This window comes from Solanum lycopersicum, chromosome 11, assembly GCF_036512215.1.
Source record: "Solanum lycopersicum chromosome 11, SLM_r2.1".
Classification (NCBI taxonomy): Eukaryota; Viridiplantae; Streptophyta; class Magnoliopsida; order Solanales; family Solanaceae; genus Solanum; species Solanum lycopersicum.
The window spans coordinates 39,561,764-39,579,340 of NC_090810.1; the positions used below are offsets into that span (position 1 = coordinate 39,561,764).

At 36.2% G+C, this 17,577-nt stretch overlaps 1 protein-coding gene across 1 annotated transcript in view; it reads right to left on the minus strand.

Moving 5' to 3' along the window:
• Window positions 1–17,577, minus strand: part of LOC101268059 (SCY1-like protein 2 B) — a 31,745-nt gene that overhangs the window by 2,440 nt on the left and 11,728 nt on the right. Inside the window, exons 4-13 of the mRNA XM_004250671.5 lie at window positions 13,574–13,756; window positions 12,307–12,433; window positions 10,557–10,618; window positions 10,350–10,436; window positions 10,116–10,202; window positions 8,255–8,368; window positions 4,130–4,258; window positions 1,454–1,516; window positions 456–617; window positions 243–361 (exon numbers count right to left, since the gene is read on the minus strand). Coding sequence (XP_004250719.2) covers window positions 243–361; window positions 456–617; window positions 1,454–1,516; window positions 4,130–4,258; window positions 8,255–8,368; window positions 10,116–10,202; window positions 10,350–10,436; window positions 10,557–10,618; window positions 12,307–12,433; window positions 13,574–13,756 — 1,133 coding nt within the window. The remainder of the gene's footprint in view (window positions 1–242; window positions 362–455; window positions 618–1,453; window positions 1,517–4,129; window positions 4,259–8,254; window positions 8,369–10,115; window positions 10,203–10,349; window positions 10,437–10,556; window positions 10,619–12,306; window positions 12,434–13,573; window positions 13,757–17,577) is intronic.

The window sequence follows — 17,577 nt, forward strand, 5'->3', positions numbered from 1 at the left end:
TTGTTTCAGGGCTTAAACGTGCCTTTAACAACACTGAGCAAAAGCAAAGAATGAAGCGAACAAGTTTTGCAGTTGGTATCCAATCCAATTATTCATGATGGAAATAATCACAGAACAAGAAAATACCAGTTACCAGTCAGTTCATATATGTTATTTTATCATCTGAAATTCCTAGCACCCCTATGTATGACATATGATGAGAGAAAATGAGTATTGGTGGATGGATGTAAATGGTAATATACCTGAGAATCTCCTTTACAAAAGCCATGTATTTTGCAAATTGCTGAACGTTTAATTGTTGAGCAATGAGAAGGGGCAGGAGAAGTGGAAGGACATGTTCTGCCACAAATTCTATCCCATTCTGAGGAAAAGTAAATTTTAAGTAAAAGCTAGGCAAGTGATCAGATACTATCATTTCAAACACGAGTAATAAGGTAGACCAAGATAAAATATACCTTCTTCAAGATGGAGTTGGCTACCCCAAGGGTACACATAAGAGTTGGTGCAGAACGATCAACCGCAGTACAACATTGTATTGTCTGTAAGATCTCTAGAACAGCAGGCTTGTCCAGTGTGTGGACCATGTCTCCCAAACATAATAGTGCATTGACCCTCACCTGACAAGAAAAAAAATTGTTCCTCTATCAATCTTCAACTTGATCAACAAACCCAAAGAAGGGTGGCTTATCAACAACCAGTGACTTCAACTTGGTCACCAACCAAAAGAACGGCCTAGCTCTACAATCAGTGACACTAGAAAAGGAACTCATGGGTCAGGAGAGAGAGATTTATGTTTGGGCCTAACACGAACAGAGTGGACCATGCCAGAACGCACAGCAGATTTACTCAGTTGCTGAATCAGAAGGAAAGGGGGAGTAAAACTCAGAAAAATGGTGGAGCATGATTCCATCATACATATGGTGGTCCATATGGAAGGAGAGAAACAGTACGCACTTCGAAAACAAGGCTAATACTTCTGAGAAGGTTAAATGGTTGTGAATGACAACCTTTCATTTTTGGTGTAAAGAAGAAGGAATAAATCAGAATGCACAAATTATAGATTTTATAGGAAATATGTAATCTAGTAGTTGTTTTGTCGTAGATTGATAATTTATGTAAATCTTTTGGAGGCTGCCAGCATGTCCTTGCCCTTGTTTAAAAAAAAAGAAAAGAAAGATTTATGTTTGTTCACAAGGGAAAAAGCTAATGTGACCTACAATATTTTTATGTATGTTCACATGGTAAAAAAACTAACGTGACCCAAAAGTCAGGAAATTGATATACCAAAGCACTCATCCTATCAACGCAAGCAGTATATTTCCCTGGAAGATGACAAATCGCTAAGAATTTCAATTCCCAACATTCAGGATTTTCTGGTGTTTTCATTTTCAGTCACAATGCTCTAGAGTAACTCATGCAATAACATTCCTGCACAAAATGTTAGACTACGTACCGCAGCAACAGTCGTTTTCAATGCCAACCCATGAACGCGAGGCATGATTGCCTGTTTTACTAACTGCAAATAGATAAGTACATAAATAAACAAGCATTTACAAACATAAATATGAAACTACTTCCAAGTTAATAGCAGTGATACTAGTTCTCCAGAACTTAAATTCATATTTACTCGCATCCACATTAATCTATCCCCTAGGACATATGTGGTAACACATCAAGGTTTTACATTTACATCCAAGAATTAATATCTCCCCTGCCACATATCCAGGTTATATCAATGTTTAACGAAAGAGAAATTATTCTCATTGTCTAATCCTGTTGCAAAAAACTAATGTCAAGCGGTCAACTAATAATAGCTTACCATATGCATAAAAACCAACTGTAAACAAACTTCAAATTCAAAGTAAAGTTCAGTAACTCCACTTGAAACATCCAATAAAAGGCTAAGACTTGTCAAATAATGTGTCGATGTTTGTCTTAAATCTTGAATACTCGGATTAAACCATTTTTTTGAACCTTTATGGAGTAACTTCCCAAATGGTCACTAACCAAGTGAAATTAACTAGTGAAGTCATTTATCTTATATTTATATCAATAAAGTCATTCAACTTGTAATTCATATTCTGAGAAATAACTCTAACCGGAAAAGAACTTTCTCCACCAGAAAGATGATTTGAACTCCCCACAAACTTGAAGTTCTGATAATTTTCATAAGGATTATATTTTTCAATTCTCCTCGGTACCCATTCTCTGAATATCTTGAATTCTATTCACTTATTTGGCAATGATAACTTTTTTTCCTCTTGATTGCCTTCAAACTCATTAAGACATTTTGAACTTTTCTGTTAAAATGATAATTTACTGCTAATCCAGCACTTGCGAGTTAAATTATTTGATCAGCTTTAGCAAAATTTACATATGTAATAAAGCTAGATATAGCCAAGGTGATGTATCACCTCTCTATGACCGAGAAAATTATTTATCTTTTATTTTCTTTTTTTGAATTTTTTCTTTCATTCTTTTCCATAATAAATTTGTTTGATGTAATTAAAAGAAAGTCTACCGTATTTACTACATCTAATTATATGTTATGAGTAACAAAAATACCTCCATCTATTACATTCTCTACTAAAATAGCAAGTTTCCTCAACTCCCTTCTAACTTATTTTTATGGCTTAATTAATCTATAAATAACGATGTATGGAGTTGCTGCTTGTTTATTTCCGTTTTTTCATTTCTTTATTTTTTTTTATAAATATTTTTCTCCTTTTTTGTATTTTTTTTTTCCTTCAGTTTTTTCGTAGACCACGCGTTTAATCATCAAAAGAGAGGACATAAAAAAGATGATGTGATATTCTTCATAATTTCTTCTTGTGGCATAATAGCGTTTGATGAAGATCATAAATATATTTTTCATAATTTCTTCTTGTGACATACCAAACATAAGTTCATCAAGATTAAGAACGAATTTTGAAGGCGGTGTAAGATTCATCAAAGAGAGATGCTCATATTAGTTTGGTACAAGTTCATCAAGATGAAAAAGAAGATTTGATGGTCTTGAAAGATTCATGAAGAGACATTATCATATTAGTTTGGTGAAGTAGAAATTTGAATGATTTACAAATATAAATAGATTCACTTTTGTTGCTTATTTTAGTATTATTAGTTACCCCAAATACAAGAGATGTGTAATGACCCTCCAGATCATTTTCTTCATTTTCCGATCCTTTTAGCGTTTAGAGCTTTCCTGTAGCTTCGATCGCCGGGTCATTCGTTTGGGTTTCGTGCCGGGTCATTTGTTTGGGTTTTGTGCAAGTTCCCATATTTTGGAGCATCTGAAACTTGGACGGTTGACGTCAATAGTTCAGAAAGACGGTTTCGTTATGCAATTCTAACGATTTAGCATTATTCTTATATAATCTACCAAACGACCCCTTAGACTATGCTAAATAACTTCAATATTATAATTTATACTTCAGACAAAAACAGTTAAGACTATGCTAAACATTTCGAATTTGCGAAGAAATATGGTTCAATCTGAATGAATTGTATCTGCATCACATTCTAGCCCATCATTATTATAAAGAACATGTAGGTTACAGTCTGGCTCCAATTCCATGGCTCATGATCCAATATCTCTTTATTTCTACCATTTCCATGAAAATGACAGCTTTTTTTTATTATTATAACAGTGGTCCAGTACAGCTTCCATGCACCTCTACCAACTCCAAAGGATACTTGTCACCTCCCACAAGCAACAAGTACCAGGTAAGTCGACTATAACGATACCCAAATTATAGAAGATAGCAGGTACTTTATGCAAGTACAATGCCTTTCACAAATTTCTCACCCCTATAAAGCAAACTAAGTAAAAATGTTTCTAACCACCCTGCAGCCCTATACCCTATTTTCACTTCATTTTGGCACTCATTCTTAATCAATTTAGAAGTGCCTGAAGATCTTCATCAGTGATGAAACTTCATTAAGAAACTACCATTAGAGGAACAGATTATACGCCTTTTTTCCTTTCCTTTTCCGGGTAGAACCAGTGAATTCGATACAAATGTATATGAATCTCAATTCAGGCAACCAACTGATGTGACACTTTGAAATAATAAAGGACTTTTGCCATTTCTTGCCTCAAAAAAATATAATAAAGGGCTTCAATTACCTGAAGATCAAGTTGCTTAGCAAGTGCTACAGTCTTTTTCAGGACTTCCTCTTGCAAACGTGGATCAGTATCATCATAAGCTCGGACAAGCATGGGCAGAACATGTGAGATTAAGTGGTCCTGACTAGCCTACAAATGAGAAGATGAGATGAGTGACAAAGCAATGATAAAAACAAGCACCAAATATATGTCAACAAGGTGGAGAAACTTCCTACGGTATATATGGGTCTACAATTGGGGGCAGGAGTTAGGAGAGACATGCAAGAAGAAATTGGTGCCTTTAAAAATGCAGTACTTATCTATTGGGGATGATTGACTTTAGCGAATACTGTGTTGCAGTGGAAGAGCCAGATACACCGAAGGGTGGTCAGTTACTATACTATGTTATAGAGAATTATATGAGAAAAAAAGAAGATTAATTCGAGTCTACTTCAACAGTGGGGTGCAGATATATATGTGTTAGTGGAAACAAAATTGACAGGAGCAGATACACAATTGATCAAACAATTGTGGTTCAACCAATGGCTGGGAGAACTACACTTAGAGGCTGTGGGGAGAAGTGGGGGTATAGTAGTTTTATGGGACAGGAGAATGTGGAAAGGTGAATTGGTGGAGGCTTCTGGGCAAGTAATCACATGTAGATTTGAAGGCATTCATACGAACTTAAGTTGGCTCCTTAGTTCAATTTATGCTGATTGTAACAAAGTCAACAGAAGGGAGTTGTGGAGGGATCTAATCAATCTAAAGAACACATGCACAGGTCCTTGGCTGTTTTGTGGGGATTTCAATGTGACCAGATATCCCACGGAGAGATCAACCGGCCAGAGATTAACAGGGGCTATGTCTGACTTCACAGATTGGATAAATGAAATGGAGCTAATTAACCCCCCTTTATTTGGAGGATTGTACACGTGGAGAAGAGGTGAAAATCATTCGACTGCTTCTAGATTAAATAGATTTCTTCACTCTCATCATTGGGATGGCTCTTTCTCACAAATTAGACAAAGTCTTCTACCGAGACTAGAGTCTGATCACAATCCAGTGATGCTAACTTGCGGGAGCTAAAATTGAAGAAATCTTATTTCAAGTTTGAACAATGGTGGATGCAAGTAGAAGGTTTCAGGGAGAAGGTAAACGATTGGTGGTGTTCCTTCTCAGTAAATGGGACCCCTTCTTTTATCTTAGCTTCCAAATTGAAGTTATTGAAAGGGAAGTTGAAACAATGGGGTTATGAGAACAAAGTCAACTGGAAACAACAGAAGGAAGAGATACTCAATCAAATTGCTTGTCTGGAAAAGATACAAGAGCAGAGAATATTGACTGATGATGAACTCCTTCAAAAATTCATCTATTTAAGGAATTTGATGAAGCTTCCAGGAATGAGGAGATAGCTTGGAGACAGGTCAAGAATGTAATGGCTCAAACATGGAGACAAGAACACCAAGTACTTCCATAGGATGGCCACAGCACACAAAAGAATAAACTTAATTGAAAAGTTGGAAGTAAATGGCAGAGAGTTGACTGATACTGATGAGATAAAAACAGAGATTACCAATTTCTATCAGAATACAGAGAAACTGAGAATTGGAGGCCTGGTCTTAACTTACAAGGCATTGAAAGACTCAGTTTGGAGGAGAAGGACTGGTTACAAAGACAGTTCGAGGAAGAAGAAGTGGTAGAAGGAATCAAATTGTGTGCAAGCGACAAAGCCCCTGGCCCGGACGGGTTTCCCATGAGCTTCTATTAAAACTTTTGGGAGATGCTCAAGGTAGATATCATGAATACTGTCAGACAATTTCATGATCAGCAGGTCTTTGAGAAGAGCTTGAATGCCACCTTTGTGGATCTTATCCCAAAGAAGACAGGCAATTGAGCTTCGGGACTTCAGACCCATAAGTTTGATAGGCGGGGTATACAAAATTATAGCGAAGCAGCTAGCTGAGAGGTTGAAGAAAGTAATCAGCAAACTGGTAAACAAACATCAAATGGCATTCACAAAAGGCAGACAGATCATGGATGCTGTCCTTATTGCTCGCGAATGTGTAGATACTAGACTCAAAGGGGCTGACTCTGGAGTTATGTGCAAGCTAGACATTGAGAAGGCATATGATCATGTTAACTGGGAGTTTTTGCTCAATATGTTAAAAGAAATGGGGTTTGGTGAGAGATGGTTGAGATGGATTGAGGTCTGTATAAAAACTGTTAGGTTCTCCATTCTGATAAATGGAGAACCTACTGGTTTTTTTCCCTCAGAAAGAGGTCTTAGACAGGGAGACCCTTTGTCCCCTTTCCTTTTCATCATAGCCATGGAAGGATTCAATAGTATGATAAGGGTGGCTACTCAAAACTCACTGTTGCAAGGATTCAAAGTAGGCAATCTCTCAGGGGTGGATATGCTAATTTGTCATTTGCTTTATGCTGACGACACTGTCATATTTTGTGAAGCTAAGGAGGAACAAATTAGAATTGTCAGAATGATATTGGTAGTCTTTGAGGCGGTCTCAGGCTTGGCAGTCAACTGGAGGAAGAGTTGTATATATCCCATCAAAGAGGTTACACAGATCCAGGCCTTAGCAAACATTTTAGGGTGCAGAATTGAAAAACTTCCAACTGTTTTCCTAGGTATGCCACTTGGAAACAACCATAAAGAGCTAGTGATATGGGATGGTATAATTGAAAAAACTGAGAAGAAGCTGGCAAACTGGAAATCTCAATATCTATCCTTCGGTGGAAGAATCATTCTGAAAAACTCTGTACTAGACTCTTTACCTACCTATGTGATGTCCCTATTCCCTAATGCCGGCCAAAGTGGAAGAAAGACTTGATAAATTAAGGAGGGATTTTCTTTGGTCGGGAATCAAGGAAGGTAAAAGAATACATCTTGTCAAATGGCAAACTGCTTTGCTGAGTAGAAGCTCAGGGGGGTTAGGGATCAGAAACTTGGGTCTACAAAACAAGTGTATTAGCAAAATGGTTGTGGAGGTTCAGAAGAGAGGATCAAGCACTTTGGAAGGAAGTTGTCAGTAACAAGTATGGCCAGAGGTTGTCTAAGTATCAAGAATATAAAAAAGCAGAATCAAAGCCTGACGATGAAATGGTTGTGGAAATTTGCTACTGAAGAAGGAATGTTCTGGAAAGAATCTTGCTAAGTATGGTATGGAAGATAATTGGATGACTAAGAATGTCATAACACCCTACTGATGTTCAGTCTGGAGAGCTATTAGGAATCTTTGGCCAAAGATGCAGGTCAGAACTAAGGTGAGGATAGGAAATGGACAGTAAACCTCTTTTTGGCATGACAAGTGGGCAGGGCTTTTAACAATGAATTAACAACATCCGGAGCTATACACTCTAAGCCAGCAACAAGAAGCCACAGTTGCCGTGATGTGGACTGGACAAGGATGGAATCTATATCTAAGGACATATCTGAATGATTGGGAGATTGGGAGGATAACAGAATTCTATAACACAGTAGCACGTTATAACAATCTGACTGACTAAGTGGACAGACTAGAATGCAACAGAAACAGTAAGGGAATTTTTTCAATCAAATCTGCATATAGGGAGCTAAATGTAGAAGTGGTGAAGGAAAGAGATTGGCCTTGGAAGATGATATGGAAACCAAAAAATTCCCTACAAGCACCAAGGAGGTAAGGATTCAAGAAACACACTAGTAGGAATAGAAACTAAAAATGCCTTCTGCTGCCTAGCATCAAATGCACTTAATGGGTTGAATCTGAATGATTACGATTCAGACCTCCATTAAGTGCAAACAAATGAGACCTAAGTAAAGCTATTGGCACTGTCAGCAGTGAAAACCTATAGTATTTCGCAGTCTTCATAGATAAGCTTGGTTTTCTTTTCCTTGCTATTTCTACATTTTTTCCCTCCCTCTTGTAAGGTTTTTAGGAGGAATTGCTATCACAAGTTTGAATATATATGTACTGCGATCATTATAGATGACCTGGATTGTTGAATATATGTGCTGCAATTGTTAAAAATGACCAGGTAAATATGGTTTTCAGTACTACCGTGAAATACAAATGTTACAGTTTAAAAAAAAAAAAAATGACCAGGTAAAAAAGTTTAGAGAACAACCAAAAGGCAGCAGCAACTTTATCTTACCTTGTTGATAATAAGCTCTGCATGCTTAACAAGTAACAATAATGTTTCACCTGCTGCGCTGTTTAAAACAGGAACAAGAGCTGGCAGGGTCGATATCCCAAAATCACTTTTATCCTGCAGTGGCCACTCTATTAGTCATACTGCACAAAATTAATAGATAATAGATGTGCAGAAGAAGTGAATCAGTTAATCATAAGGGCACAGCCTATAAAGATGAGTCATTGTAATTCAATCAGAAAAATTAGGATTAATCTTTGTACTAATATACAAATTAATTTTGAAAATTCAGTAACAGAAAGGTGAAGAATACAAGACAAACAAAATGACGTGAATATGCAAGAGTACATTTATAATGTGGAACATTTTTCTGAGTACAACATTATTACAAGGAGAAAACACAATGCAAGCTAAACCAAACATTGTGCCCAGCATGACTGCTTCACTGTTGTGTCTCCCTTTTCATAGATCATACTTGATTTTATTATGCTTCACTTGAGCCGAGAGTCTATTGAAACAGCCTCTCTACCTTTGCAATGTAGGGGCAAGTCTGTGAACACACCACCCTTCCCAAACCCCACTTGTGGGATTACACTTGGTATGTTGTTGTTGTTGTCGTAAACATAAGATTGAGCTATGCCACATGATTATGCAATGGAACATGTATAATGTGAAACATCTTCTGGAGTACAAAATTATTACAGGGACAAAACACAGTGCAAGCTAAAACACATCAGGATATTAGATTCAGATGTATAGAACAAGATTGAGCTATACAGACATATAAACAAAGATGTGAGTTATTACTTGACAGAGCGACGTAAATTAGTAAAGCTAACGTGTACAGAAAATATCTAAGACCTGCAATGCTCTGTGAATGGCAGTCAGGTAGATTAGATTAGCTCAGTGGGGCACCCAAGGGTGTGACCTAATGGCCAATGAAGTGGTTGAGAGTCGTGAGGTCTCAGGCTTGAATCCCTGCACTGATAATAATTTGACTTCACGAGAAATTGAATAAAAGGCTGCTAAACTAGCCTATCTCTTGCGTGTACCAATTGACACAAACAAGGAAGCTATAAGTAATGCACCTATGGAACTCATGGAGAGTTCGATCCTAGCGCAGCGGAAACAAAAACACTAGGTGATTCCCATCTGACATAGCCTGGTCGATACCTGTTGCTGGTGAGAAGTGGCAGGTATCCCGTGGAATTAGTGTCATCAAAAAAGGATTAGCTCAGTGGGTGGGTGAGTTAAAATTATTTTGTATAATTAATTCAATCAGTCAGTTAGCTCAGTTCATGCATTCTTTCATTTTCCAGAATTTAGGCAGGAAAAGTTGGTTTGAATTTTGTGCTTAAGTTTATATATTATATTGTTGCCTTTCAAGAAAAAGTCAGTTTTGATTTTCTCAAGATATCCTCTCGGATTAATCTACATTTAGATAATTGGGTGTTCTTCAATTGTTTAAAATTATACACAATGTTCCTTAACAAACACTCCATGATAAATTGTTCTAGTCATTGATAACATACATAACATGCTTCTTTCCAAAACAGTTTATAGTTACAATTTTCTGCTTCACGGCCTAAATAGTCATTCTAAGTCACTAAATAGGTCCAGTAATTAACTAGTGAGAATCCATAGTAATGTTTACTTCAAGAGTGAGACTACCCCACCCTATTAAATGACTCTAAATCTCATTCAGCTGGCGAATAACATGATTGAACGAATGATACTATGCAGCAACATATTCAAACATACACTCAAAATGTAACAACAATTGGTGGAGTTCTGCTTTGGATTAAAAACTAGTCAAGAGTAACAGTTATACAAACATCAGATTAACATGCTGACCAGAAAATACCTGAGATTCTGCAATGGTCAGAACCATGGGAAGAATCATGGGTTGCATTACCACGTTCCGGAGCTCTGCACAAAGTGGAGGAAGAACCTGCATCATAATACAAAAGTAATAATTCTCCGCTCATTCAGAATTGCAAAAGCAACTAACAGCAGTATTTGAGCAACAGAAGACCTCATTACAGAATATTGACTTAGCAAATCAAAGATGACTTATAAACGGGGATAACCTTCCAACCTTATAACGAAGTACACGGGAGTCAAAATCTTTCCACATGTCAGATAATGCCTTTAAAAACTCAGATTTCTGCATGTTATCTCTTTCCTACAAAATGAAAAATGTCCTCAATACTCCAAGCTTTAGACAATTTGCAACACTGTACCCTTGCCAAACATAAAGAATATATTTCGGCAAGCATGCTCAAGCTAAAATATGGAACCATACAAGCATGTGATCCAGGAAGCGAAGAGCACGCAACCTAGTGTCGTCACGGAAAAAAGATGAACCTGTAAGGAAAAGAAACAATTTTCGGTGAAATTTAAATTCTTGATGCATAAGCTTGATTTCAAATAAGTTGAATTAATATCTATAAGAACGGGATATGTAAACTGCACTTCTCAATCACATTTTCCACCTGAGATCAATTATTCTTGCCATTCATTAAAAAAAAGAATAATCAATTATTCTTATCATTATGATTAGACGAAGCAGAATACACTCTCGGTTAAACAAGAAAGTACAAAGTTCCACCGTATTCACCTCCACTAAACACATTGCCCAACAATGGCTAAAAATTAAGCTTATTTCCAAAAATAATGATCAGTATATTTCACATTCTCACTTGCAGGTCATGTCCTAACACGTAATTGTTCTTTGTTATTGTTCCAACACTTTATTATTCTTTTCTTTCTGTTTTTCTTGGTAATTTGGAAATGCCATATCTTCAATCTATACCAACGCCACTTTCTCAATTATATGATCAGATTATTGAAACTGAGATATTCTGGTTTAAGGCCTTGGCAACATGGGCAAAGAGAGAGATTGAATTTCACTTGGTAGGAATAATAAATAATTATGATGAACCAAGGAATATGCCACTATAAAATTTAACGACTTAGGACCTAACTTGTGTAGACTCATCATTTTTGTTGCCGCACCTGTGTCGACATGAAACCAGTGCGGGTGCAGGTTTGGAATTTGGTCAAACCCACATCAGATACTTTGAGGAGAGTCGATGGACAAATTTTGGGGGAAATTGAGATTTTGATAAAAGATAAAATAGATTTAAGACATGAGGAATGGCATACCTTAACTCTTTTTTTAGCTTTTCCTCTTGGTCAATATTTGTTGCTTCGTGTTTCATGCCAAACGGAGAGAAACTAAGAATTCAAGCGGTTGTGTTCTGACTTTTGGTATATGGTAGCAATGATTTGTAAGGAGAGTTGGTGGAAGGCCTTGAATAACTTTCTTTATCTTTTTTGAGGGAACAAGAAAGTTTGAAAGAAGTGGGGGTCTTGGGAAAGACTACCTAGAAGTTCTTTCAAAAATGAGAATATCTTTATAGCTCGATTTTTATAATTTTTAATTTTTTAGCAGAATCCCAGAACCCATATCCATATCGGGATCGTACTCCCAAATCTTAAAACTTAGATTTTGCCAAAACTGACCCTTGGATTCGCATCCGCGTCGGATAACCGCGCCTGAGTCCAATCAACTTAGTTTAGGACCCCCTCTAATCCGTGGTATTTATGTATTGTCACACGATTCAGATTGATCATTAAAAGTTTAGAGATAAACAGCCCCCTTGATGATGCAAGCTTTTTTACAATATTCCAATATTTTACGGTATCATCCCACCTGGTGGGATTATAGCGGATATGTTGTTGGTATTGATGATGAGTAAAATGTAGATGTGAAATGGATGAAGACTAATCATGATGATATTGCACTTCATGACATGCTTCCAAATGTTGTCTGCAGTAAAGCAGAACATAATAGAAAACAACGATACTAATGTAACAAATAAAACTATTTTCTAAATTATCAAGGCTCTGTGCTGTGGGGTTCCTGAAATATATTTTTCACTCTTTCTTCTTCTTCCTTGAAAATAGAATAAACTACCAGAAAGATAAAGAAGATTGGTTGATATAAATGCATAAACCTCACGAGACATTAAGGCAATGGCAACACTTACTTGTAAAACCCAAGGCAGTTGGTCTCAAAGCCTCATTTGCAGAAAGCATATTGTGCAAGTCCGGAACTAGTTCTTGTGGAATCGAAGAGAAAGCCTCGCTGGATAAGTAATTCAAATTATTCATATACTGCAAGAAAGTTGTACAAGGACCACTATTATCAAAAGAAACCCTTAAACAAGAGCAACAATAATTCCAAAGTAATATTTCATCAATATTCATCTAACACATCTCAAAGAGAATACATCAGCAATGCAACAAGGTACTACTATATTTAACTTTCATAACTCTCAAATATCTTCAATTTTAGAGGAAAAGATGTCTCACTCAGGAAAAATTATCTTGGTTGAGTTAAAAGTTTGCTAGTTTTGGTTGAGACGATTCCATTTGATCACAGAAACTAAGGTTCATGAGTAACTCAACACCAAAGAGCACACCGCTTTTTCTCCCCTACAAGAACATATAAGTTCATTTGCAGCTTAAGACATACATAAAGGAATACCCCAACTCCCTTTGGCCTAGATCACTAAGTCAATTTATCCTCAACTATCACATATTTTGAGAAAGAAAATTGCAGGATAATTTTAGAGATGTACCTAGTAGCTACACATAAAGTTTTAGAATGAGAAAAGAGTAATATTTGAACTTTTGAGTGATTCCCATTTGGGTTTAGGAGTGGGAATCCACAGTTCTACACTAGATTTGGTCAAACCAAACTTGGGTGCTTTGACAGTTTGACTACACATATGGTAGTATATATATTCACATACTAGAATATTTTCTATTGTACAAGATACTAGAACATTTTCTACTATACAATATTAAATGCTTACAAAGAATTTAATCGTACTGGTGATAACAAATCCGAGGTCTAGATCTGCACCCATGTGGGTCCTCACACCCATATATGAGCAACATAACCTTAGGGCAGATACATAGCATGGATTAAATCAAGACCTTCAAAACTTGCACATGCAGACAGTTCAATAAAGAGAGAGATAATGAGTAGGTGCCCAACTTGTTGGTGGCTTTAAGCCATGAGGTAGTCACACCCAACTTTAACCTTATTTTGTACTTTTTTAGCCAAAAAGTAAGTGCTTAAAGCACTTTTTATCTTTCCCAAAAACCACAAAAATTAAAAAAGAGCTTAAAAACACTTAAAACGAGTCAATCCAAACACCCTCAAAATCTAGTATGAATAGCAATGCTAACAGGATGCTACACACAATTGCCAGTAATTAAGTTAAAAACAACTACATTTGCAAGTACCATTTTCACATTGTTGTGGCAGTCCAACAGAGGCTTCCGAGCAATCAAGTGGTAGGCAAGGCATCCAAAACTGAAAATATCAGAGGAGCACCCCACAGAAGATGTCTTACTTCGAACCAGCTCTGGTGCAGTGTAGTCTAGTGATGGCTGAAGTGGTATAATAGAGTCTTCAACATCATATTCCTGACAATCCATCAGATAATAAAGCTATTTTTAGTAACTATCACCTCCAGACCAAAATATCTGATAGATAAACTTGTTTAAATGCAGAAATTTTACATGTAATGAATAATACAAGGCATCGCCAGCTTGATAAGCATATTCTTTAATCACATTAAACTAAGACTTAAGTTAGGAAAGGAGGGAAGCGTGACGAAAATTCTGGCATACTAAGAGCACCTAAAAAGGTTGCTTTCATTTCATGGTGTGTGGTACCAGACACTACTAACAGAAGATGATTTGAGAAAGAAGGGAAAGTTGGTGGAGTCGGTGTTGCTTGCGTTAAGGGAGGTGACAGAAGGTTATTGATCATATCTCATTACATTGCAGATTCACAACACATTTATAATAGCTTTTTTTTCAGAAGGTATTGTTTATATTAAAGTAGCACTTAGTAGTATGTAGGTATGTAAGTATGTACAACCATAAGGAGTCTATAAAATATAAATCATACTTCCATCGTCGTTAACATATTCTTCTAGACTTCTACACAAAAAATGAAAACAACACGAAACATTTCATTTTGATCCTCTTTTATAGGTTAAAAATACAATTTATTGGATCTTTTTTATGGAGCTTTGCTTGTCTTCAGAACATCTTGAGTTCCTTCCAGTTGTAATAGATATTTTATTCTACAACTTAGCTATAGAGGCCTTCCAACGCATCCAAGTAATTGGTATCTCATTGAAAGATAGAAAGTAAAGATTTGTATTCTCCTGGGTTAAGACGAGGAAAGCAGCAAAGACAATCACCTGTTGGAGTATAAAAAGAAGAGAGGCAGTATGGAACATCATGCCGTTATGTATTCTTTGGATTATTTGGAACATAAGAAGCTTATGTCATGCACATTATGTATCAGAAAAATTATGTTTTTTAATATTCTTTTGGTGCGAATAAGAAATACCAGTGTGCACTCGTGATGGGAATATTTTGATAGAATATGGTAGTTGAGACACTCAATCATTTAATAAATAGCTTTGACACCATTATGGTGTAAACTCAATGAAATGTCTTGACTTATCAAAACAATATATGTTCTGTTTATAAACAATGACGTTAAAAGGGAACAAAGAACATCAGTGTGCGAAGTGAAAACAATTGACATCAGAAAAGACAGAGAGAGACCGCAGTTGCAGAACTCCAGAATATGTGAAAAAAATCATTTCATATTGTATTAAACCCCATTCATGTATTTGCAGAGTCCAAAAAAACTTGTCCTACTTAGGAAAACACCAAATAACAGGATGCCACGTCAGAGGCATCCCTCTGTCTCATACACACTTAACGAGTGAAGCCATAATGACTTGGAACTTTTAACTTAACTGGCCATTTCAGTATTTTCATACTACATAAATAATAGCAAGAATTTTCTTTATGGGTCCAGTACATTTGACCGATATGCAATTTCATACCCACTGTTTCTGTTTGAGCCACTTTCGTCCTCAACAACATACTCAGTGTAGTCTGGGGAGGGTAAGATGTACGCAGACCTTATTAAATGGTTCTCAGATTTCAGTGGCCCAATCAAACTTCTTTTTTGTGTTTAAGATATATTTATTTCTATAAAGCAGCACAAAGACCGCTGATATACAGAAGCTTAATACAGAAAACATGCTAAGCCAGTAAAGTATTTAGGATGTGTTTGGAACGAAAATAGGTGAAGAAGTTTTTGGCAAAAAACCTTTTACTCAATGGGAAGAAGACCGTATTAACAACAAAAGTAAAATAATAGAAATGAAAAAGTCAGAGAGAAAGCAACGAAAGAAAGGACTTAAAAGGAGATGTATCATGTAATTTACAATTAAAAATAGAAAAGAGTGCAAAGAGAATTTTAAAATAAAAGCTATGCACGAAAAGTGAGGCAGTACTTGCAAGGGTCAGATAGGAGTATTCATGATTCAGTTTGGATCTTTCTTTGATTATAACCAAAATGAAACCAATTTAGTCAATAAAATAAAATAAAATAAACATCATTGGATTGGTTCTTGGCAATTCGGTTCGGTTTTCCAGTTTATAACTAGCTAATGAAAAATTGACAATAGTAAAATAACAGAGACATGAGACAATTATTTCAAATGAACAATTCAGAATCTTTCAATTATTTTACAACAATATATCAAAGGTTTAAAATGTTTAAGTTGCATAATTGTAAAGGTTCCTCCACTTCACATGCCTAACATCCACAAAAATAATATAAAACTTTAAAACAAAATTATCAACAACAGAAATCAAAGAGGGCGACTTATTGAAGAGATATCTTCACGAAGAAAATTAAAAACTGGCATATCTGGCAATATACCAGACCACATATATACAATTGACGTAGATTGTTGTAAATGGAATTTTAAAGTGATCACTGCATGTGAAATAAGTAGACTAAAACCAAATTAATGACTGAAATGTATAAAATATAAATAATTATTTTTTAAAAACTAATATCATATATTCAAATAATTATAAAATTTATGTATATAGTTATCGGTTTTGGTTTGGTTATTTTCTCGATTTTTTTACTAGAACCAAAATCAAACCAATTATTATCAGATTTTTAAATTTAAGACCAAACTAAACAAACTAAATGACGGGTTTTTTTAATTGATTTGGTTTGGTTTTCATCAAACTGTGAACACACCTAAGGTCAGACCTACTCCGTCCCACCCACCACACGCATCTCTTATTTCCAGGACTATTACCACACCTCTCGCAACACAACGGCCTTGTTTCCAACCCCTCCTCCTAGCAACATTCTTCATCAATAGCCACAAGTTGTAAAAACTTCTTCCTTCCTAACCTTCGAAATAAGTCCCCCCCCCCCCCGACCTTTGTTCCCAAGCCAGCCTATTGTAAACCCTTCCCCCTTCTACCTCAACTATCATTGTTACACTGCCTGACTTCCTCGACCAACTGATTACTCCTAGACAGCCTAGTTTTCAAACACTTCCCCCTTTTCCCTTTCCAACTATCAACACCTCTGCCTCCCTCTCAATCAAAGTATGGCCCTTCCCTAGACCCTAGATCTAATCAAAACCTACTCCCTTTTCAATAGAACAAGCTGAAATCTGCTATAGAATCCATCACCTGCTACAAATAAGGAGCTTTTCATGACGAGGTGGCAGCATACAACAAGGTAACCTCTTTCCTTCTCAGTAGAACGAGTTGAGTCTGCTATAAATTCAGCACGCTGCTGCATATAAGGAGCTTTTCTGTAAAGCACGCATGCAATGGGGCTGGCCTGATCAGTTGAAGCAACACTTTCTTCATATTTGGAAGAAGTAGTGTTTACACATGACTATGACCATCACCAAATTAGAGCATATGAGATAATGTCCTCCAAATATGATGGATTTGATTACCACCAACACCGAGACCCATTAAAGCACTACTTTTATATCTCAAGCATGAAATGCAAACAATAGGGACCAAATTGCAGCTTCAGTAAAAGATTAAGAAACAACATTATTATCAAAAAATATAAAAACATGGAGCTTCTAGTACAGTCCTACACCAGCATTACGGGCCTGTTTGGACATGATTCAACTCAGTGATTTCAAATCATGTTGATTTGAAGTTGCAATTTTGTTTGGACATGCAATTTGGATTTATTGAGTTATATTTCTCATAAACACAAAAGCCCCACAATTTGTGAAAATTAATAAAACTTACCCAACTCATATACGATTTTGCCAAATGAGCAAACCATAGTTCATAAACAAGGTATCATAATAATTAATATCCTAAAACGCTGCACTCATAAATTGCATATCTCCATGTTACTTTTATAATTA